Source organism: Pleuronectes platessa, chromosome 5 (genome assembly GCF_947347685.1).
Source record: "Pleuronectes platessa chromosome 5, fPlePla1.1, whole genome shotgun sequence".
Classification (NCBI taxonomy): Eukaryota; Metazoa; Chordata; class Actinopteri; order Pleuronectiformes; family Pleuronectidae; genus Pleuronectes; species Pleuronectes platessa.
In genome coordinates, this window is record NC_070630.1 from 431974 (window position 1) to 456829 (window position 24856).

Genomic DNA, 24856 nt, shown 5'->3' on the forward strand with positions numbered 1-24856 from the left:
CATGTTGTCGTGACGGAGGAGGACCACATTCTGTGTAGTGGCAGCACAAAGGGGGATGTTACCCCCACGCTGCCCTGGGACATGGATCATAGCCCCGTGGACAATGATATTTCTGCCTCTCCTTTTTGATTTTGTCCTATGAACCCTGCCTCATCTATGAATATGAATTCATGTGATTTCCTCGTCATCCATCTGTAAAACTCAGAAATACAGTGAAAGACAAGATTGTGTAGTTCAGCATTGGGTCTGGAATACAGTACATTTACATTATGAAAGTTACGTGTGCAGTATGAACATCACACACACATCATTACTAATGCCACAGCCGCAGCCTTCTCCTCCTCCGTGGATTCTCCCTCTCACCCTCACTCTTCTTCTTCTTTGAGCACAAGCTCCATTTAGGTTGAAAACAGGTGAACTCAGCTGCTGCATTTGTAAAGTGCTTAAACCTGATTGGTGTGTCTACAATTAAGCAATCATGTGTTTGAACACCTGATGGCTGTGTTTAACCAATTGGCCCATAGGGGTGGGGGGGGGGGGGGGGCATTTGACAGGCAGTGCTTAGGAATTGCAAGGAAGTGACATCTTGATATCCTTCTGTGTTTAATGTATACAAGTGTGTTTAATGTTTTGCAGATCATTGTGTGTATTGTTTTGCAAAAGTGTGAAGCTGACATTGTGCTTATTGTGGTGCAGATCTGGGCCCAAGTTTTGCTCCTTGAGTGTCAGGTTTGATAATTGTGTTATACTTTTGATTTTAGTGTTTATGCAATCGAAAAAAACTGTAACAGCTATCTCATAAGAGCTAATAGCTAACAGGCCACTGCTAGCTAAATTCAGAAATGAATATCATCACCTGCTTTTTAAAAACATTCTCACAATATTAAAGCAGAGTAAAAATATTTATTATCAACAGAGTTCAGATGATTCAAAGGATGAACAAAGTCTGTGTTTAAAAAACATAAAATATAAAAAAGATAAAAGATCAAATATAATAGATAAAGGATGAAAACATAAAAACATAAAAACTTAGACTTATAAACTTATAAACGCAGAAAAATAAAATAAAAACATAATAATATAAGATAAAAGATATAAGATTAAAGATAGAAAACAATGAGATTAAAGTTCGTTTCATGTTTTACCAATAACAAAATGTTTACATGTGATGCGTATCTTAGTGCTTTTCAGTCCGTACATGATGGGGTTAAACAGCGGCTGACATGTGAGCCAGTACAATGATAAAAAAATACGCAACATATTTGGCACATGTTTCATATCAAATCGATTTTGTGCAATTTCAAAGAAACAGCCACAGGAGAAGTTGAGCAGCGACACCAGGTGGGGTGTGACGGTACTGACGGCTTTTTGTCTAATCTGTTTGGAACCAGAGACACAAACTTTTATAATCCTCATGTACGAGTAAAAGATGAAAAGAACCAGGAGAACAGTGGTATAAAGTATAAAATATTCCATAAAGATTGTTGACTGAGGTGTCAGAGCAGGAGAGTTTGACCACAGAATAATTATCACAGTAAACTTTGTGAATCACGTTTCCACACAGCTGCAGAGAAAAGCTCAGAGAAACCAAAACAAAAATAGAAACAAATGGATAAAACCAGGATAACGCGATGAGCAGGGCGACTCTCCTGGAGGTCATACGTGTGTTGTACTGCAGAGGATAACAGATGGCCAGATATCTGTCGTACGACATCACGCACAAACTACTGAACTGGACACTGGCATACGTGTACAGACAGAAGATCTGCAGGAAGCAAAGAGGACGAGAAACAGTGTGAACGTCTGAGAGGATCTGGAGCAGGAGGAGAGGAAACAGCCCTGTGCTACCATACAGTTCATTTACAAACAGGCTGCACAGGAACACGTACATAGGTTCATGGAGACTTCTGTTCATACAGATAACTACAATCAGCAGCACGTTGGCACAAATGATCACAACATACACAAACAACACCAGCACAGCAAACATGTGTTTGAAATTTGCAGTGTGGACGTATGCAGTGAGGACGAAATGTGAAACACGTGAGGAGTTTATCATCATGAATAAAACTGATGATTTGAATTAATGATTCACATGAAGAATAAACATTATAAACTCAAACCTGCAGGAAAGTTTTTAAACACATTGGTGTGGCTCCTCCTTCTTCTCCGCTTCCATCCACAGACTTGTGTGATGATGACATGTTGTCCTATTGTGCTAACCTAACTTTGTCTCTTTCAGACATCAGAATACACAGGTGACCTCCTCCCTTCCTCATCCAGCTACTGAACCACTTCACAACCTCCAGCCAGGCGACTTTGTGGTGTTCAAGGACTTCCGGAGAAAGAATTGGCGCTCACGCAGGTGGCAAGGGCCTCACCAGATACTGCTCACAACCTACACAGCTGTGAAAGCTGCTGAAAGAGCCACTTGGATCCACGCCAGCCACTGCAAACGAGTTCCAGCTCCATCGGACCAGCTGACGCCTTCAACTGAGAGCACACACTGAAACTCCCACTGATTGAGAAGAGTCGAGAGATGTGTATGATTAACCACACAACCGTTCTGCCTCAACACAGAAGAAATCTGCCTGACAACTGAGACGATGGACAGGCCACAGCCATGGCATCCATTTTGACATCCAGGGTTGTGTGGCCTCAGAGGCTCACTATGTGTGTATCCATGATCTCTTTGATTATTGTTTTGAACATTATTTTGTCTAGACACACTCCTGTGAAAGTCTCTGATGATTAAACAAAGTCTAAGAACCATCCAGCACATGTAAATTTGACCAGACACGAGAAGTGATTCAGGTCCCCTTGATCCCCCCCTCCCCCCCCCCCCCTTCCTGGACACTGACAGCACAGATGGTTCTGATGACTTAAGACTAGTTTTTTTAGGTAATTTTCTCCCCCCACCTTGTTTGTGTTTCTTAGTGATTTCACTAGAAAAAAAACAACTACTGCAATTGATCCTTTCAACTTCATATTTCATGATGCATTAATTTAAATCTCTGAATTTGATGTGAGTTAATTTATGAACTTTGTACATTCAACCTTAGATATAACGAGTTACTTTTGCCAATCAATACAGTGTCAATGAAGTCCATCAATCAAAGAGATGATGTTGTTTGACCTGATTTCCTTTCATTTTAAATTCTTGCTCATTGCAAGAAAATTACTTTTCGTTTCTTTCCACAAAAACAGCAGCGGCTACCTTTTGTGGCCTCATTGCCAGTGACGCTGTACGTACGCGGAGTACCAGCATAGACTCGTCGATTTTCTTCTATGATTGGATGTTTGTTTCTGATGTTGATTATGATGTTGATTTTTCGTCAGTGATCATATGTTTATTGAGGATCAAAGGGGGGAATGAAAGGGTAGAGTTTGCTTCAGAGGATGGACACAGCAGATAGACACTTGTCCATGTCTTTTTTCATATTACGTTTTATGAAACGCCTCTTTGTATAAGTTCTGTCTTTTTTTAACTTGGCCAGTTCTTCCATTTTGAGCACCCGTGCTTGTTGTGTAAACTCTGCAGAGCTTATTATTATAAAGACTCAAAAGCAACTCCTGTTTGAGAATTCCATTATTTCAAATCTTTAGATGAATATATGCATATATATAAATGCATACGCCAAAAAGCTGCAGGAGGAATCTCACAACATTTGTTCTAATGAAGACACTGATTAGTGAAAGTTCAAACTCCAGCTCCCAGAGGCTGAAGTGTCCTCAGGTGGACGATCACCTCATTAAGCTGGACACGGTTAATGAAGTCCCTCAGGTCAAAGGTCACTGCAGCTCATCAACGTGTTTGTCCCTGAGGCGTCTTCACATGACACACAGTTTCCACTGGTTCCACTGGTTCAGAAAGGACGGAGCACTTGGAGTTTTCCACAGAGACCAATCAGCAGGACCGCCAAGGACCTCCCCTCGGACCCGTGGACTTCAGGTCACATGACAAACTGAAAGTTACATGTGAATTTTAACTTTCTGATTCTTGTCGTGTAGAAAACTTTCTGCAACTTGTAGCCCACATTATAAAACCAGTGAGCACATATTGAGAGAAAGGGAGAATGTAGACTTTGACATGCTGTTACGTTTCTAGCCAGTAGGGGGAGGTACCAGTCATCTAACTCACCTACTCTGTGTCAAACGTCATTACCTGTCTACATTCGGTCCGCCATTTTAGATCACTCGAGCTAGACGCATGCTCTCGGTTTTGGTCAGATCATAATCTGTGTAGATGAGTGAAGTAATCCTGCTGACCTGTTGAAAGGTGCAGGGATATTTACGGATCAACGGTGAGTAGAACGACATCCGTAGCTGCTGATTTAGTTGAGAAACATAGTAAATCACGGAGTAAAAAAAAAGTCCGCTAGCCGCTAAGCTAACGGCTAACATGTAAAACTCCATTCACTTTCGCTAATAGCGTTAGCATGTAGCATCTGGGATATAGTTGTGAGCTAACCACAATTCTGTTACCTCAGAACTGTTTATGATAAATGTGTATGAATGAATGTCTTAAGTTAATGTGATTCTGTTTTCATGTTAATACTTGAACCTTATAGTATTATAATTTTATTTAGCATTGAGTTTGACCTTTGAGAATTGAAGTTGTATTGATACAATCGATATACATGTGTGACCTGTTTATAGGTCAGGTTTTTGATTCTAAGGAAAAGAATTCTCCGGTGTCAAAGAGGACGGCGAGGAACAAAGATTCCAGTTAACTGGTGGCGAGCTACCCTACAATCTATCAGAAGAGATTGGACTTTCACATTCCTCACTCCACAGTGTGGTAGGACAGACCCTGTATAAAGACGGATTGGACCCAACAACCATCTACAAACTGACATTTACGACTTGACTGACAGACTTTGAATTGACTTTTATGTGCACACTTTTCTTTTATTTATTTCTGTTTATTATTTTGGGGAGAATTTTTGATGTGTTCTATTGTCAAACCAAGTTGAACTGCTGTTATGTTTAAATATAAGTTAATGTAAAGAAATTGTATTTTTGTATTTCTCATTATTGATTCTCAACTCCAGGGCTCCTCCTTACTTAGAATCTTCTATCCTGGTCCAGACTAACACTTATTCTAGTGTAACCAAGGGTTACATAATTGGCGAGCTAGCCAGGAGCCCAGGGTAAATTGAGTATCAGTATTGGGAGATTGTAAAATGGACTTCATACAGCAGTCAGGGGTTAAGATTCCCAATGCAGTTATTTTAAGTGGAACAACCAATTCAGAAAGAGATGAGGGAGTGCTTGATTTCTTGAGGAAGTATGGTGCTATTCAGAGAATAATACCAGTTGATGATGCTACCTCAGAGTTCTATCAAAACCTGATCGTTGAATATTCAAGCAGCTTGGTTATAGAAGCTCTAGAACCCCTTTTGCCATACAAGCACACACTAGATGATGATCCAAGTGTTGTATACCATATAAGGACACTAGCCAGTGTGTATACTACTAAGGTGGGGGGGGAGTCTACTAAGTCCTTCCTTACTGAGTTAAAGGACATAGCCAAGCTTAGTGGAAAAGACTTCGAAGAAGTATTAAGAGAGATGATGTCACAGATCAGTGAGACTATTGAGACTGTTGAACCTGTAGAGGAGACACTTGCAGGTCCATTGCAAACCGATGCGGTTGATGACGTGCCACACTTGCTTTCAGACCCTTTTCGAAAAGACGAAGGTGGTGTAGTCACGGTTACACAGTTTGCTGGACCAAAGTCTCCATCCATTACGATTAGTGATGTGAATCCACCAGAAATTCAGAAGGTCGTGGTTGAGCACATTCTAAGGAGAGAGGACATAGGGGCACACGTTCATTCCCCAGTGCGGCTCCGCTCCTTCTCTGGAAAGACCCCCAGGCCTAATAATGAGACAGACTATGATACTTGGCGTTCACAAATCGAACTACTCCTCAGTGATCCAAGCATGCCTCCTATTCAGCTATCTAGAAGGATTCTAGAGAGCTTGCTCTCCCCTGCAGCTGACCTAGTTAAGGGACTGAGCCCCAAATCTCCCCCTGTAGCCTATCTAACGCTATTAGACTCAGCTTTTGGTGTGGTTGAGGATGGGGAGGAGCTTCTTGCTCAGTTTATGAACACTCTCCAAGATCCTGGTGAAAAACCATCAACTTTCCTTCATCGACTGCAGTTTGCACTAAACTTAGCTGTAAAGAGGGGAGGGGTTGCACCTGAAAATGTAGAGAAACACCTCCTGAAGCAATTCTGTAGGGGGTGCTGGGATAGTGCACTGCTTGGTAAACTGCAACTTGAGCAAAGGAAAAGTAATCCACCATCCTTTGCAGACTTTTTGCTAATGCTGCGCACTGAAGAAGACAGACAAGCAGCAAAGGCTGATAGAATGAGAAAGCACATGGGCTCCACAAAACAGCGAGTCAATGTTCACTCTCAGAGCGCTTGTAACTGCGTAGAACCAAAAGAGGAGTCAGAGACTCAACCCAGTGCCATCGAAGATCTTAAACGGCAAATGGCAAGTCTGCAGAGCCAGTTAGCTTCTTTTGTATCACAGAAACAGACAAAGGTCTATAGCACAAAAGGGAAAGCTGGGAAGTTTCCTGGTGAACCTAAGCCTAGTGGTGCAAATACAGAGATGCTGAGGCAGACAAAAGAGAAGCAGACCAGCAAACCTAGGCCCTGGTATTGTTTTCACTGCGGGGAGGATGGGCACATAGCCACGTCTTACACCAATGCTGCAAACCCTGCTCTAGTAAGTGACAAGAGGAAGCAGTTGGAGGAAAAGCGCCACGCATGGGACAGGCAAAACTATCCCAGGGACTTCAACCCAACTTTAAACTAGATTCAGCCCCTGTTGTGGGACAAATAGGGGCTGGAGTGACTCAGCAACGTCCCTTAGATGCAACTATTGAAACCAGAGCTCAACTAAAAGTTAATCTAGAACATCACAGCTCTAAAAGATATCTTTCCAAACTTCCTGAAAGGTTAGTTGGTACAAAGAGTACAGCCCAGGTGACCATAAAAGGTGAACAGTTCAACTGCCTACTTGACACAGGCTCACAAGTGACCACAATTCCCCAATCGTTTTATGAACAACATTTGTCAGAACAAGATATAAAGCCCCTCTATGACCTCCTAGAGGTTGAGGGTGCAAATGGACAAGCTGTGCCTTATTTAGGTTACATAGAGACCAGCATCACCTTCCCAAAAGAGTTTCTGGGTATGTGCATTGAAGTATCCACTTTGGCTCTAGTAGTTCCTGATGTTAGGACCACTTCAGAGTCTTACTTATTGATAGGAACAAATACTCTTGATGTGGTGTATGACATTTACCATGAAGCTAGTCTAACACGTCACCAGCCAGTTCCTCAAGGTTACAGAGCAGTAATCAAAGTACTACAGCTAAGGCGCCAACAGTCCAACATCAATCACCCTTGTGTTGTGAAATTGCAAGGCAATAATCAACAGTCTATACCAGCTAGGACCACTGTAGTGCTAGAGGGAATTGTGATAGCTAATGACCTTAAGAATGAGAGGGCTGTTATCGTAGAACATCCCTCCCTGTCTTCCTTGCCTGGTGGCCTGCTTATTAAAAGTTGCTTGGTAGATTTCCCAAAGCAGTGGCCTTTTAAGCTGCCAGTTGTAGTTAGAAATCAATCAGACCATGACATTGTCATTCCAGCGAAGTGTCAGATTGCCGAAATCAGTGCTTATCAAGGTGTCTTGTCACAGGAGCATAGTGTGGTCAGTTCGCAGGAGACTGAATCGACCCAAAGGTCAAGCGTGAGTTTCAACTTTGGGGAGTCCCCAGTCCCACCAGTGTGGAAAGATCGCATCGCTCAGCTCCTTAACGACATGCCCGAGGTGTTCGCACACCACGAAATAGATTTTGGCAGGACAGACAAGGTGACCCACCACATAAAGCTTTCGGATGAAACCCCTTTTAAACAGCGTGCACGACCGATACACCCGCATGACAGAGAAGCCGTCCGAAAGCACATTCAAGAGCTTCTTCAAGCAGGGGTCATCAGAGAGTCAGAGTCTCCGTTCTCGTTACCAATCGTGGTTGTACGTAAGAAAAATGGTCAGGTTCGATTGTGCATTGACTATAGGAGACTAAATCTTCAGACCATAAAGGACGCGTATGCACTTCCAAAGCTAGAGGACACCTTCATGGCCCTCACTGGGTCACAGTGGTTTTCCGTCCTTGATTTAAAATCGGGTTATTACCAGATCGAGGTCGAAGAAGCAGACAAGCCTAAGACGGCTTTTGTGTGTCCCCTCGGCTTCTGGGAGTTCAACCGTATGCCCCAGGGGGTGACCAACGCGCCAAGCACCTTTCAACGGCTTATGGAAAGGTGCATGGGGGATATGCACTTGAAGGAGGTACTAGTCTTTCTCGACGACATCATTGTGTTCTCCAGAACATTGGAGGAACATGAGGCATGGTTAGTGAAGGTACTCACCCGTCTGAGAGAGTTTGGGCTGAAGCTGTCCCCTGAAAAGTGTGTTTTCTTTCAGACATCTGTGCGTTACTTGGGGCATATTGTATCCCGAAATGGAGTTGAGACAGATCCCGAGAAAGTTTCAGCTCTCCGAACATGGCCAGTCCCTCAGAACCTTCGAGACTTGAGATCTTTTCTTGGGTTTGCTGGGTATTACCGGAGGTTTGTCATGGGCTATTCCAACATTGCAAAACCCCTCCATAATCTAACTTCTGGTTACCCGCTTTCCAAAAAGGGGCTCAGAAAAAGGGACGACACTGTCCAGTACCACAATCCTAAGGAACCCTTCGGGGGTCGCTGGACACAAGCTTGCCAGCAAGCATTTGATCTGGTTATTGAGAAGCTCACAACCGCTCCTGTTTTAGGGTTTGCAGATCCAGAGAAACCGTATGTGCTACACACCGATGCAAGCGCCATTGGCCTTGGTGCTGTTTTGTATCAAGAGCAGGAGGGGCAGCAACGGGTCATTGCCTATGCAAGTAGGGGCCTGTCACGGAGTGAGTCTCACTACCCAGCGCACAAGCTAGAATTCCTGGCACTCAAGTGGTCAGTGACGGAGAAGTTTAGTGACTATCTGTATGGCAACCATTTCACTGTAGTCACTGACAATAATCCTCTAACTTACTTACTGACATCTGCAAAACTTGATGCAACCAGCTATAGATGGCTTGCAGCTTTGTCAACCTTCACTTTCAATCTTCTGTATCGCCCTGGGAAGCAAAACGCTGATGCAGATGCATTGTCCCGCAGATCTCATGGACCTCTTGTTGATGACCAAAAATCACGAAAAGAGCGAGAACGCATCTATCAGTTTGCAAAGGGTCATCTTACTGATCCTGGGAACATTGATGCAGCGGATCATGATGTGGTGCAAGCCATTTGTGAGAAACAACTTGTCTATAGTGTCAGCAATGTCGACCACAGCTGCGCCAGTGGTGTTGCTTTTGTTGAGGCTCTTGCTATGTCCCCAGGAGCTGTGCCTGACAGCTATGGGGAAGAGGATAAACTTGGAGGATTGCCAGTAATTCCTCATCTAACCGAGGCAGAGTTGATGTTTAAGCAGCGGGCTGACCAGTGTCTCAAGCATGTTATACATCAGATCGAACAGGGAGTGAGTCCACCTCCAACTGTGAGGCATGAGCTTCCAGATCTTCCACTCCTGCTTCGAGAGCTAAGTCGCTTAGAACTCCTTGACAACATCTTGTACAGAAAGCGCCAAGTAGGGTCTCAAACATTGCACCAGCTTGTGTTGCCAGTTGAACTCCGGGAGACCGTCTTGACCAGCCTGCATGACCACATGGGTCACATGGGGATTGACCGCACGTTAGATCTTGTACGTACTCGGTTTTACTGGCCAAGAATGGCTTTGGATGTAGAGAGGAAAGTAAAGACTTGTGGCAGGTGTGTTCGCAGAAAGGCCTTGCCTGAGAAAGCGGCACCCTTAGTCAATATTAACACCACACGACCCCTTGAGTTAGTCTGTATGGATTTTCTCTCGCTTGAACCAGACAAAAGTGGGACCAAAGACATTCTTGTGGTTACAGATCACTTTACCAAGTTTGCAGTTGCTATTCCAACGCCGAACCAGAAGGCCCGCACGGTTGCGAAATGTCTTTGGGACAATCTCATTGTGCATTATGGGTTCCCTGAGAGGTTACACAGCGATCAGGGACGAGACTTTGAATCACACACTATAAAGGAGCTCTGTCAGATGGCTAACATACATAAGGGGAGGACTACTCCATACCATCCCCGGGGTAATCCTGTGGAGCGATTTAATCGCACCTTGTTGGATATGTTAGGCACTCTTCAGGAACAGGAGAAATCTCACTGGCGTGATTTTGTAAAACCTTTGGTACACGCCTACAATTGCACCAAGAATGAGGTGACAGGATTCACGCCTTACGAGCTAATGTTTGGCCATCAGCCCCGCTTGCCGGTTGACTTGGCATTTGGGTTACCTGTGAAAGGGGGGCAACACACATCACACTCCCAATATGTGCAAAACCTCAAGTCCCATCTTGAAGAGAGCTACAGGCTAGCCATAGGTAATGCTGCCAAGGTAGCAGAAAAGAATAAAACCAGATTTGACAAACGTGTAACTGCTTCAGATTTAGAAGCTGGTGATCGAGTGCTGGTCAGGAATGTTCGTCTTCGAGGGAAGCATAAGATTATGGACAAGTGGGAGTCCACTGTCTATGTAGTGGTAAAAAGGGCTGGAACCCTCCCAGTGTACACCATTAGACCTGAAAACAGGGACGGTCCACTCAGAACCCTACATAGGGACCTATTACTCCCTTGTGGCTACCTCATTCCCGAAACCAGTAATGAGCCTGATAAGCAGTCCCAAAGATGCAGACCTGCAACACGTCTTAGTCCTGCTGCAGATGTAGAGCAGTTCTCAGAAGAGGACGAGGATGGAACGTGTTGGTTCAGTGAATTCCCCAGTGCCGAAATCTCCAGGTTCTCAGCAGTCAATAATGTTCCAGTGCAATCAGGTCCGGTTATGTCTGAGGTGCAAGATACACCCCATGCTGAGCCTTCAGAGTACTATTTTCCTGTTGAGACTCCTGTGACTTCACAAGATACTGAACCCATTTCAGAGACTGCCCATTTGAATGACTTACCTGGTGTTGTTCCAAGCCCAGAGACACTTGCATTGTCTAACGATAATGACAATGAACACTTACTCCTTGACGGAATCCCACCAGTAGAACTATTGACTGAAAGGGTGGTGTCTCTGAGTGACTGCCATGACTTAAGTTCTGAGAGTCCTCCAGTTATTACTAACTTGTCTGACACTATTGGGGGGAAGGGCCAGGCTGAGACTGACTTAGTAGATAAGCCTCGCATCCTTGAGCCTTGTGATAAAGAGTCAGAAAACCAGTCGCAGCCTTGCAGTGACAATCAGCCTAGTTCTGCCCGACGTTCAGTTAGGAATAGGCAGCAGCCTAGCAGACTCCAGTATGTGAAACCTGGAAACCCATTGATAGCTGTTGTGCAGTCTCTGTTCCAGGGTCTAACCACAGCATTTACTGATGTTTTAAGTGAGACTGAGCACTTCCACTCTGGGCAGTCCCATCAAGCAGTAATTGCCCAACCACTGCCATGCAACGGGACGTGCATGAGTTTAGGGGGGGAAGATGTAGCCCACATTATAAAACCAGTGAGCACATATTGAGAGAAAGGGAGAATGTAGACTTTGACATGCTGTTACGTTTCTAGCCAGTAGGGGGAGGTACCAGTCATCTAACTCACCTACTCTGTGTCAAACGTCATTACCTGTCTACATTCGGTCCGCCATTTTAGATCACTCGAGCTAGACGCATGCTCTCGGTTTTGGTCAGATCATAATCTGTGTAGATGAGTGAAGTAATCCTGCTGACCTGTTGAAAGGTGCAGGGATATTTACGGATCAACGGTGAGTAGAACGACATCCGTAGCTGCTGATTTAGTTGAGAAACATAGTAAATCACGGAGTAAAAAAAAAGTCCGCTAGCCGCTAAGCTAACGGCTAACATGTAAAACTCCATTCACTTTCGCTAATAGCGTTAGCATGTAGCATCTGGGATATAGTTGTGAGCTAACCACAATTCTGTTACCTCAGAACTGTTTATGATAAATGTGTATGAATGAATGTCTTAAGTTAATGTGATTCTGTTTTCATGTTAATACTTGAACCTTATAGTATTATAATTTTATTTAGCATTGAGTTTGACCTTTGAGAATTGAAGTTGTATTGATACAATCGATATACATGTGTGACCTGTTTATAGGTCAGGTTTTTGATTCTAAGGAAAAGAATTCTCCGGTGTCAAAGAGGACGGCGAGGAACAAAGATTCCAGTTAACTGGTGGCGAGCTACCCTACAATCTATCAGAAGAGATTGGACTTTCACATTCCTCACTCCACAGTGTGGTAGGACAGACCCTGTATAAAGACGGATTGGACCAAACAACCATCTACAAACTGACATTTACGACTTGACTGACAGACTTTGAATTGACTTTTATGTGCACACTTTTCTTTTATTTATTTCTGTTTATTATTTTGGGGAGAATTTTTGATGTGTTCTATTGTCAAACCAAGTTGAACTGCTGTTATGTTTAAATATAAGTTAATGTAAAGAAATTGTATTTTTGTATTTCTCATTATTGATTCTCAACTCCAGGGCTCCTCCTTACTTAGAATCTTCTATCCTGGTCCAGACTAACACTTATTCTAGTGTAACCAAGGGTTAAAAAACTGTTGAGTTGATTCCTGCTCACATTCACTTCACTGAAATTCTCTTATCGGGGATTTTCACTTCTTGTTCACTGATCTGTCTGTGATACATGTGATCAACGGGCTTCTGCATGGTACTGACCTGAGACCTGTGACCTCTGACCTCTGACCTGTGACCACTGACCACTATCAGAGAGGCGCTTGACTAGTGGCAGAATAATTGGACTATGGGCAGAAAGTTACGGACATCGGACTGGAAGGTCGCTGGTTCGACTCCTCGCGATGAAAATACAACATACCTGCCAGGACAACACCCGGATCTGTTCCAAAGAGCACTCTCCCTACCCCCACTGTCTAAGTGCCCCTGAGCAAGGCACCTTACTCCCCCAACATCTGCTCCCCGGGCGCTGTGCATGGCTGCCCACTGCTCTGTGTGTCCTGTGATGTTCACCAGATGGGTCAAAAGCAGAAGACAAATTTCCCTACTAACCCTAACCCTGCATGTCGTGTGATGGTGCATGTGTTTGGGATCAATAAATGTATCTTATCTTAGCTGCGACCTCTGACCTGTGACCCCTGACCTTTGACCCGTGACCACTGACCTGTGACCATTGACCTGTGACAACTTGATTAGCCGTTTGAATTTGGTTAGGGTTAGCTCCAGCGCCCCCTAAAGGCTGGTTTCTCTACTGCTGATGAGATGTTTACATTGCAGCAGCCAATCAGACTGGTTGATCTGCACAGCTGCACAACTCATTCTTCTGTGATGTCCTGTCATCACAATACGATCCACAAACAAGACGTCAATCAAATATTTCCATACATATTCTTTGTTTCATAGCCAGAGTATTTGTATATGAACATGGCATATGCAGTGCAAATCCAATAACGTCCGTCTCACATGTCCATAAACTGAGGTAAGACTGGATCCCCTCAGCCTGAGTGACCCGGTAGTTCCTCTGGATAAACTGGACATCGAATCACACATTGCTCAAACGTGTTTTCACGTGTCACTCACCTGATGAGAGGGAGGATGTTGTCAAGGTTCTGATGTCCGACTGAATGGAAGTCAACGTCAGGCGGAGACCAGGCCCAGCATCCAGTCTGTTCCTGTCCTTTGTCTTTAAGCCACAAGGGCTGAACATCCAGTCTCACACAGGTAAGTTGTGGCAAAAGGCATGAGAACCATCAACGTCTTCGGAGACACATCAGTATACTCCAAGTACACATGTGTCCAGAAATGTGTCAGTTGCGTCTGTGCAAAGATCAGCTTCAAAGACGTATCACAAGAAGATCCACAAGTCTTTCCTGCTCCCTGGAACTGAGGCCTGCAATAACAGTTCTGGATCCTGCTTATCTGCTCGCTGAGTGCAGGGACATGTCTCCGGAGCTGTGTCCTCAGGGTCCACAGGTGCTCCTCAATGACACCGGCCTCTCCTCTTTGCTGGGAAACTCACACAGGTGGTCAAAGGACTGGTAGTTTTTCTGGACCACTCTTCTGTCCCATAGCTCGAGCTTCCTTCTCGTGGCCTCTATCTGTCCGAACAGGAAACAGGGTCAAGGCTTTTCCTTGGAGGGACAGCTTGAGGAAACTCCCACAGCCAATCGAAGTCACAGAATCGATCTGACAGTTCAAGTTCCCGACCTCGTCACTCAGTTCAGCACTCGACTGCTTCAGTCACATTTTATCGCTGATTATTCAGGGACATTAATATCAGCAGTTTTTTATGAAGATTGCTAAAGTGGAGGACCAGCTCAAATCTCTGAGGAAACCCTGACAGTCATGTTGTCTGAACACTGTTCAGCTCAGTAAAAGACGATAATCGTGTTGCACTAATCAATCGCTGTCAGTGATTCAGTCTGAAGAGAAGATGAATTTGAGAATGAATTCCATGTCAGAGGCAGAGTCTTTGGTCTGAGTTGCAACGTGAAGTGGGTTGTGATGACGTGGGACGGTCTCGGGGGACGTTCCTGTTGTTAAAGGCTCGTTGAGAAGTGCAGTCGACTGCAGCTCGTTCTGTCGGCTGCTTGTTAAACAGACGTCTGAGTGAGTTCAGCTGCATGTTCACGTGTTTGTGACGCGATGTCGAGGAGCTTGTGTTGCTTCAGTGTCAGAAGGAATGAAAACAAAGGTGTTGTTTGTGTTCAGTGAACCAAAGGATTTCAGTTCTTTGGGGGGGTTAATGTTTCAATATTTCTAAACAGTTTTTACACTGAAAACGAAAACAATGCTGAATTCAACGTCATCAACTTCATCCTACTTTGTTCTTGAGGCTTATTTACAAGTGGGAACTTTGAGATACTTGTTCTTCATGTTGACTGCAGTGATTTACGTGTTCATCCTGATTTCCAACACGTCTCTGATTGTAGTTATCTGTATGAACAGAAGTCTCCATGAACCTATGTACGTGTTCCTGTGCAGCCTGTTTGTAAATGAACTGTATGGTAGCACAGGGCTGTTTCCTTTCCTCCTGCTCCAGATCCTCTCAGACGTTCACACTATTTCTCGTCCTCTTTGTTTCCTGCAGATCTTCTGTGTTTATTCTTACGGAAGTGTTGAATTTACTACTTTAGCTGTGATGTCTTATGACCGATATCTGGCCATCTGTTGTCCTCTGCAGTACAACACACGTATGACGGTGAACAAAGCAGTCACCTTCATTACTGTGCTCTGGTTTTACTCTTTTGTGAAGCTTCTGGTTACGCTATCGTTGAACATCCGTTTACCTCTTTGTGGAAACGTCTTGGACAGTTTGTATTGTCATAACTTCCTTGTGGTGAAGTTAGCGTGTTCCGACACCACAGTGAACAACATCTATGGACTGTTCATTGTTTTTATAACCCTCCTAGTTCCTCTGCTTCCGATCCTGTTCTCCTACATGAAGATTCTCAAAGTTTGTTTCTCTGGTTCCAAACAGACGAGACAGAAAGCCGTCAGTACCTGCACCCCCCACCTGGTGTCGCTGCTCAACTTCTCTTTCGGCTGTTGCTTTGAGATCCTGCGCAGCAGGTTTGATATGAGCAGCGTCTCCACTGAGCTGCAGATCATCTTGTCTCTGTACTTCCTCATCATTCAGCCGCTGCTCAGTCCCATCATGTTCGGAATGCAGATGTCAAAAATACGACAAACGTATAAACGTCTGTTCTGTTCTAAAGTCACGACGGTGTCTGCTCACGAGAATCAGTGACAGCAGATAATTCACAACATTGCAGCAGATTAAACACCTGACATGTTAGAGACGTGTTATGTTTTAATATGAACTTTATGGAACACGTCAGGGAACAGATGAGCTGGACGACGTCTGAAGCCTCACTTCTCAGTCACGTGATGGAACATGTGTGTCCGGGGTTAAAGGTCATCTTCATCTTTGAGAACATCTACTTGTGTGTGTTTACGTTTCCTCTGTGAGAAGAGTAGGACAAATTATAGCGTCTTTATTTCTTTTTCTATTTTCTATCTTTATTCTTTTGTTAGATGATACTGTAACAAAAGGCCGGGTCCATCTTGAACTGTAATCTGTGATGATCATCTGTTCATTCATGAAGCTCTGATCCTCCAGGATCTTCTGTGTTTGGTGAATCTGAAGCCGTTTGACAGAGCTTCTGAAGTTAGAGAGCTTCACAGCGTCTGCACGTCAGCTTCACTCACTACAGGTGGATTCAGAAACATCTGGGAGATGAAGAGGAGGGATGTGCGTCACCTCAGCAAAATGTAAACGTCACAGACAAAGTGTTGGAAATATTTCACCAATTTTTCCGTTGATTCTATAAATGAATGGAAATGAAACATTATTTGAAATAATGCAGAGCAGGTTTGATATGAGCACGTTTCCCTCTGAGCTCAGAATCTTCCTGTCTCTGTATTTTCTCATCATTCAGCCGCTGTTGAATCCTCTCATGTTCGGACTGCAGATGTCAACGATACGAAACGCCTGGAAACTCCTCATCTGCGCTCAGACATCACAGGGATTTTGAACAACTTTAAGAAACGTGTTGATGAACGACGCCGATTTAAGTTAAAGCTCATTTACACTTCAATGTTTGTTATTTCATGATTCAGCCTCAGACGTTTTAATCAGAAGCTTCATGATCTTTAGCTTTAGCGCGTCTCTCATCCTGAAACTGTGACTCAGTGTTTCAGTGTTAATCTCAGACTTCATAAAACATTACGTAAGATTGTAGGAAAAACAAATAGAATACATCTCCCACAATGCATCTCTTCCCAACAGTAACCTTTTCCTGATGAAGTTCATTAGCCATGTGTAGGGTTGCAAAGGGGTGGCACATTTTTTGTAAATTTCCGGAAACTTTCCGGAAACTTTCCATGCATTTCTCCATCACTTGTGCAGATAATTCCCAGCATCCTGCACAGTACAGCAGCGCTATTGAGGCCTGCTGTAGTGTGAAGGACTAGTCAGGTAAGTTTAATTTCATGGTTGACCCTGGTGCCGGTTTTTCTGTGGTTAGGACGTCAGATTTGCCCACATCCCCTGAGATGAGTGGTGGCTTTATATTCTCTCAAGGTGCCAGCAGTGCAGTGTTAATTTCGTTGACGAAGACGATGACGAAATATATTCGTTAACGACCTTTTTTCCATGACGAAGACGAGACGAAGACGTAACGAAAACGAATCTTTGAAAATAAAAACTATGACGAAATCTATTTTAATTTTCGTTGACGAGACGAGACGAGACGAAAATGTTGGTGGTTGACTAAGTCACAATAATTTTTAAAACATCATCGTATCAGGCCGTCATGAAGTATCAGGAGCGGGCGAGTGAATCTGTGTGTGTGTGTGTGTGTGTGTGTGCCTGTGCGCTCCCAGATAGCGCTCCGGTCCGTAGCTCCGCCCCCCGCCTCGCGCACTCGCTCAGAGAGACACAGTGAAAGCAGAGCGCGTTCTCGTGGAGCAGCCTCTCAGTGACGGCTGCTTCTTAACTATGGAAACAGTGAAAACCAGAGTTTCTCTGGTCTCAGCTGCTCAGAGATCAGCCTCAGCTTCTTCATCAGAGCAGAAGCTGCAGTTGGTTTGTACCGATGTTCAGTTTCTGTGTCCGGCTCCAGTCTGACCTGCTCTCCCTTTTTGTTTTCACATTTAAAATTAAATATATATTTTTAAGCTATTAGGCTGCAGCTATATGTTTTTATAGAAAAGGAGTTTAATGTGGCTATTAAATGTGACTAAAACTAGACTAAAATGGAATTAGTTTTCGTCGACTAAAACTAGACTAAAATGGAATTAGTTTTCGTCGACTAAAACTAGACTAAAATGGAATTTGTTTTCGTCGACTAAAACTAGACTAAAACTAAGAAGGATTAAAATGACTAAAAGCTGACTAAAACTAATATGCATTTTCGTCAAAAGACTAAGACTAAGACTAAATCAAAAATAGCTGCCAAAATTAACACTGCAGCAGTGCCACTGTAAAATAAAATTTCACGACCTCTCAAATGCACCGCTCAGTTAGACAAATATCCCATAAAGTTTGAACATGATTTGCTGTTGTTTGCTTGTTGTCCAATTAATCTATTAGGCAGAGATTTGATGATTGTGTTAGGCCTCAATTTTGTATCCTCCCCTGATGGAGTGACAGTTACACACAATTCTTCATCACCCACCTTCACAATGTCCCAGACCACACATGAGCAGCTGTTTGTATATCGATGGCAACCTCCTATAAATGGCTCCACTGATCTGCTCTCCACGTCACACTCTTGTCACTCCTTTTTCAGATTTAATTCACACTGATTCATTGCACTAGACTTCACATGTGACACACACAGCAGATCATTTTTATGAAATCTCTGTTTTTGCCTTTTTCTGATGATTCTCTGAAAGTGTCAAATCTTTTTTGGTCTGGTCCCGAAGTGCAGCTGTCATCTCACTCACTGACCAGCAGGTGGCAGTGTTTAGCGTCTCAAATTCCAGCCCTCACATCTCGCTAACCAAGTCCCATGATGACCAGTGAAAGGACTTTGGCCCATTTGTCAGATCATGCCAGGCTGTCGTTGATTGGCAACCCACAACCACGCCTGTGTCAGGTCTGACATTTTACAGGTACGGGCGGTGGACCAGGACCGCGGCTCGTGGTGGGTCCTGGTGGGCGGCGGTGGACGGTGACTGAGGACTGGAGCGGCGTTCTGGTCTGGATGATGGATGGTGGTCCTGCTGGTTGCTCATCATGGACTGTGATTGCAGCGGGACTCCTTGGCATGTCATGTTGGGGTTGTCCTTCGGGATGCTTACCCTGATCAAGGCTGCTAGAGACTTTAATCTTTAATCTTGATGATTTTTTCCTACACGTGGCATCTATTGCACTTCTGTCCGTCCCGGGAGACGGATCCTCACATGTGTCTCTCTGAGGTTTCTATGTATTTTTACCCTGTTAAAAGGGTTTTTAGTAGTTTTTCCTTACTCTTTCTGAGGGTTAAGGACAGAGGATGTCTCACCCTGTTAAAGCCCTATGAGACAAATTGTAATTTGTGAAAATGGGCTATACAAATAAAATTTGATTGATTGATTGATTGATTTCTGTTTCTGTGTGTTTTCTGTTTCCTGTTTTATTTTGTAGTCTCTGTTCCATAAGTGTTGTTTCTGTCTTCACTTCCTGTCGTTGATTGTCGTCCCCAATCCTCATGTGTTTCACCTGTGTTTAATTGCCCCTGCCTTCCCTCGTGTATTTAAGCCTCAGAAAGGGTTCTGGTATGAGGGGTGGACTTTGGAGAGGGGGCATCCACAGCGGAAGCCTCGCTCTTCAGCAGCGTGCTCGGAGGCACCAGCCATCTCCGGCCATGATTGGGTCACAGTCAGTCCCTGCCCCGCGCCGGAGGGCCCCGGCAGACGTCCCTCTTCATGCTTCAGAGGTCCTCAGGGCACCTGCACCAGTCCCTGTCCCCAACGGAGGGTCCCGGCAGACGCCACTCTGGTTCCGACGTCGGAGGTCTTCGCGGTGCCAGCTCCAGTCCCTGCTCCAGTCCCTCCCCCAGCGCCGGAGGGTCCCAGGAGACGCCACTCTGGTTCCGGCGTCGGAGGTCTTCGCTGTGCCAGCTCCAGTCCCTGCTCCAGTCCCTCCCCCAGCACCGGAGGGTCCCAGGAGACGCCACTCTGGTTCCGGCGTCGGAGGTCTTCGCGGTGCCAGCTCCAGTTCCTGCCCCACGTCCGGGGCTGAGGTCGGAGCTCTTTCCCTCTGCCCCTGACCGGTCTTCGGGCCGCCCGCCTGAGGAGCTCCCGTGCTTGGCTCCTGACCGGCCTCTGGGCCGTCCACTGAAGCCCTTGTTCTCTGCCCTTGAGTGGCCATGGTGCCGCCCTCCAGAGCCTCAGAACTCTGTCCCTGAGCGGCCACGTCGCCGCCCCCCCCAACCTCAGAACTCTGCCCTTGAGCGCCATGGTGCCGCCCCCCCGTGCCTCAGAACTTTGCCCTTGAGCAGTTCAGGTTTTGGTCCGTCTTAGATCCGGCCCTTGAAGGGGGGGTACTGTCAGTTCTGTCATTTTTAGTTTGCTGATTTCAGTCTCTTTGTGTTTTCTGTTTCCTGTTTTATTTTGTAGTCTCTGTTCCTTGTGTGTGGCTTCTGTCTTCACTTCCTGTCGTTGATTGTCGTCCCCAATCCTCATGTTTTTCACCAGTGTTTAATTGCCCCTGCCTTCCCTCTGTGTATTTAAGCCTATGTGCTTCCTTTGTCCTCAGTCGGATCGCTTGGTCTTCTACCCGCTGTCGTCCATGGTACTGTCCTGAATTCCTGTCCTGCCTTGTCCTGGTCCCCTGAGCCTCTTCACTTTGAACCCCTCGTGTAAGCTTCCTTCAGTTTTAGTTTTTCCCCTTTAGTGCTCACGTTTGTTTTGTTTTGTTAAAAGAGCTAGTTTAATTAAAATCACCTTTTGTTTTAAAATTCTGCATCTGGGTCCATCTCCTTCCACAGACCGTAACAGCCTGACATACTGTATTCACCCAGTCTGAGTGCATTTGTTCTCAAATCATTCTCCAACCTTCTGTTCTCAAGCCACACACTCATTTGTTGTGACTGAAAATCACCTTCATCCTTATGCAACGTTGTCCAAAGTTTCTCCTTTACTTTCAGATCTGCCTGAAACACTGTGGGCAAAGGACAAATGTGATGTGGGTGTCATCAGAAGCTGTGATCCAGTCAAAATCACTTTTGTACTGTTTTTTTAATCCTTTTTGCAGGCTGGTGTAATTGTCCCCTGCCCTGATTCACCCGTCCGCACTCCACTGTTCCCAGTTAATAAGATCAGCGACAAAGGTCAACCTACTGAGTGGCGGTTTGTGCAGGATTTGAAGGCTGTGAATGACGCTGTAATTGATTCTAGGTCATGTCGTCACCAAAGATGGCAAATCCTTGTCTGATAACAGAGTAGAAGCTATTGTTAACATGCCAAAACCCTTGACGAAGAAACAACTCATGTCATTCATCGGCACATGCTCTTTCTGTAGAATGTTCATTCCTGACTTTGCTCTTCTTGAAGCCCCTTTAGGTGCTCTGTACCACGGCAAATCACTCACTCCTCATGAACGTGTGGTTTGGACTCCAGAGGCAGACGAGGCATTTGTCACACTGAAGAAGACGCTGCAGCAATATCCCACTCTTGCTCTCCCTAACCTTGCATGTCGTCCGGTGCTATGTTCCGAGCTGGTGTGACGTATGGTCCTGACAAAAAACCCTGTTTGCCAAAACTTTTCTTTCCCCATTATGCTAAGTTATCTTATGGCAGAGATCACACATCTAAAATGGGGATGTTATCTATGATCACAGAACATTGGTTTACGAAATGTTTCTCCACCTATGCTCAAAAATACTGTCAGGCATGCGTAATCTGCGCCACACACAATGTTGGCAGGCCAGTGGCTGTAACCAGCCAGGCAGCACACCCACCACCTACTCAACCTTTTGAACATCTGAAGATGGACTTCATAGAGTTATCACCATCAGTAGGTAAATCTCACTGTTTAGTGATGGTCGACATGTGGTCAAAATGGGTTGAAGCTCTTCCTGCCTAAAAAAAAACTGCAAGTGTGGTCACCAAAGTATTAAGAGACATTATTCCACGTTGGGGAATTCCTAGCAGACACTTCGTAAACGAAGGTGTCAAACAACTCGGTTCTCATCTCGGTATGGATGAGCGAACACACTGTGCATATCATCCAGCCAGTGGTGGAGCTGTGGAACGAGAGAACAGCACACTCACAACTAAACTTGCAAAGTGCTGTGAAGACACAGGTCTTACACGGACAAAAGTCCTGCCTCTGGTGCTGATGTACATGAGGATGAGAACCAACCAGGTCTAACCTTTCACCTTATGAGATTCTTTTTGCAACTCCTCCCCACATTGGTGTGGCTCCTCAGTCTCCGCTTCCTCCATTAGCACCGGTTCCCCTCAAGGCTGTGTTCTTTCACCTCTTCTCTTCTCCCTGTATACCAACAGCTGCACCTCCAGTCACCAGTCCGTCAAACTCCTTAAGGTCGCGGATGACACCACCCTCATCGGGCTCATATCTGATGGGGATGAGTCCGCCTACAGGTGGGAGATTGACCATCTGGTGACCTGGTGTGACCTGGAGCTCAACACTCTGAAAACAGTGGAGATGGTTGTGGACTTCAGAAGGAACCAAGCCGCCCCCCCCCCCCCCCCCCCCCCGTCACTGCGGAGTCCTTCCGCTTCCTGGGCACCATCATCTCCCAGGACCTCAAATGGGAGCTGAACATCAGCTCCATCACCAAAAGAGGTCAGCAGAGGATGTACTTCCTGCGGCAGCTGAAGAAGTTCAACCTGCCAAAGACAATGATGGTGCACTTCTACACCTGCACCATCGAGTCCATCCTCACCTCCTCCATCACCATCTGGTTCGCTGCTGCCACTGCCAACGACAAAAGGAGGCTGCAGCGGATCATCCGTTCTGCTGAGAAGGTGATCGGCTGCAATCTGCCATCTCTACAGGACCTGTTTGCCTCTAGGACCCTGAGGCGTGCAGGTAAGATGGTGGCTGACCCCTCCCACCCGGGTCACAAACTTTTTGAGGTTCTTCCCTCGGGCAGGAGGCTGCGGTCCATCAGGACCAGAACCTCCCGCCACAAGACCAGCTTCCTCCCGGCTGCAGTTGGCCTCATAAACAAGGCCCGGGACCCCCACCTGACTCGGACTTTTAATCCGCCCCCACACCTTGAGGATGTGTTAAATTAACACATTACATCATATTATATTATATTGCATATTGCAATCGGTCACTGTTTCTTATTTTGCATATCACTTTTTACTTCACTTTTTACATCTTTTATCTTTTATATATTTTTATTCAGAAATGTTTGTCAAAATAAATGTTACTTTGTATAGGTATTGGAAAAAAGTGAGTAAATAAGAAGTAAACAGTGAGTAAATATTTACTGGTTTTCTATTTTTTATTGCTTTTCCTATGTATGTTGTATTTATTGCATTTTTATGTTATTGCATTTTTATGTTTCTGTTAATTGTAAGCACCAATTACCAGAGCAAATTCCTTGTAGGTGTAAACCTACTTGGCAATAAAATACTTCTGATTCTGATCCACAGACTTGTGTGATGATGACATATTGTGCTAACCTAACTTTGTCTCTTTCAGACATCAGAATACACAGGTGACCTCCTCCCTTCCTCATCCAGCTACTGAACCACTTCACAACCTCCAGCCAGGCGACTTTGTGGTGTTCAAGGACTTCCGGAGAAAGAATTGGCGCTCACGCAGGTGGCAAGGGCCTCACCAGATACTGCTCACAACCTACACAGCAGTGAAAGTTGCTGAAAGAGCCACCTGGATCCACGCCAGCCACTGCAAACGAGTTCCAGCTCCATCGGACCAGCTGATGCCTTCAACTGAGAGCACACACTGAAACTCCCACTGATTGAGAAGCAGCGAGAGATGTGTATGATTAACCACACAACCGTTCTGCCACAACACAGAAGAAATCTGCCTGACAACTGAGACGATGGACAGGCCACAGCCATGGCATCCATTTTGACATCTAGGGTTGTGTGGCCTCAGAGGCTTACTGTATGTCTTATCCATGATCTCTTTGATTATTGTTTTGAACATTATTTTGTCTAGACACACTTCTGTGAAAGTCTCTGATGATTTAACAAACTCCTCTTTTCCTGCAGTGTCCTCTAGGAACCATCCAGCACATGTAAATTTGACAAGACACGAGAAGTGATTCAGGTCCCCTTGATCCGTCACTTGTCCCCCCCCCCCCTCCATGGACACTGACCGCACAGACGGTTCTGATGACTTAAGACTAGTTTTTTTAGGTTATTTTCTCCCCCCAGCTTGTTTGTGTTTCTTAGTGATTTCACTAGAAAAAAACAGCTACTGCAATTAATCCTTTCAACTTCATATTTTATGATGCATTAATTTAAATCTCTATGAATGTTTAAGGTTGATGTGAGTTACTTTATGAAGTTTGTACATTTTTTTTGTAGTTTTTTTCCTAACACTTGTTGAGGGTTAAGGACAGAGGATGTCACACCATGTTAAAGCCCTATGAGACAAATTGTGGTTTGTTAATATGGGCTTTACAAATACAATTTGGTTGTTTTATTGATTAATCAATTTTACTTCGTATGATGAATTTTAGAAGATTTTACTGGATATTTTCAACCTTAGATATAACATATGTTGACATTTAACGTTTTATTACATGTTAATATGAGTTACTTTTGCCAATCAATACAGTGTCAATGAAGTCCATCAATCAATGAGATGATGATGATGTTTGACCTGATTTTCTTCATTTTTTTCATTTTAAATGCTGCTCATTGCAAGAGAATAACTTCTTTTCTTTCCACAAAAACAGCAGCGGCTACCAATTGTGGCCTTATCGCCAGTGGTTGTGGACGGAGTACCAGGATAGCAGACTCGTCGATTTTCTTCTATGATTTGATGTTTGTTATGATGTTGATTTTTTTTTTTTGTCAGTGATCATATTTTTACTGAGGATCAAAGGGGGGAATGAAAGGGTAGAGTTTGCTACAGAGGACGGACACAGCAGATAGACACAGAGGAGGATTTCATGTCTTTTTTCATATTACGTTTTATGAAACGCCTCTTTGTATAAGTTCTGGCTTTTTTGAACTTGCGGCACGTTTTTC

General features: G+C 44.7%; 2 protein-coding genes and 1 pseudogene across 4 annotated transcripts; 2 read left to right on the top strand and 1 right to left on the bottom strand.

Moving 5' to 3' along the window:
* Positions 1-1134: 1134 nt before the first annotated feature.
* Positions 1135-2059, bottom strand: LOC128440360 (olfactory receptor 10R2-like; annotated as a pseudogene).
* Positions 2060-10600: 8541 nt separating this feature from the next.
* LOC128440700 (uncharacterized) lies at positions 10601-23711 on the top strand. Of its 3 annotated transcripts, none has more exons than XM_053423501.1 (2): positions 10601-11920; positions 23334-23711. In XM_053423501.1, the coding sequence occupies exon 1, from the start codon at positions 10673-10675 to the stop codon at positions 11678-11680; it is 1008 nt and encodes a 335-aa protein (XP_053279476.1). In that variant the 5' UTR covers positions 10601-10672; the 3' UTR covers positions 11681-11920; positions 23334-23711. The 3 variants fall into 3 exon arrangements, with proteins under 3 accessions (XP_053279476.1, XP_053279477.1, XP_053279475.1); XM_053423502.1 differs by lacking the exon at positions 23334-23711 and adding an exon at positions 20409-20488; XM_053423500.1 differs by lacking the exon at positions 23334-23711 and adding an exon at positions 12276-12916.
* On the top strand, positions 14952-16698 carry LOC128440361 (olfactory receptor 2G6-like). Its single transcript, XM_053423047.1, has 2 exons — positions 14952-15733; positions 16536-16698. Exons 1-2 carry the CDS (start codon positions 14952-14954, stop codon positions 16696-16698), a joined length of 945 nt encoding a protein of 314 aa, XP_053279022.1.
* Positions 23712-24856: the final 1145 nt, after the last annotated feature.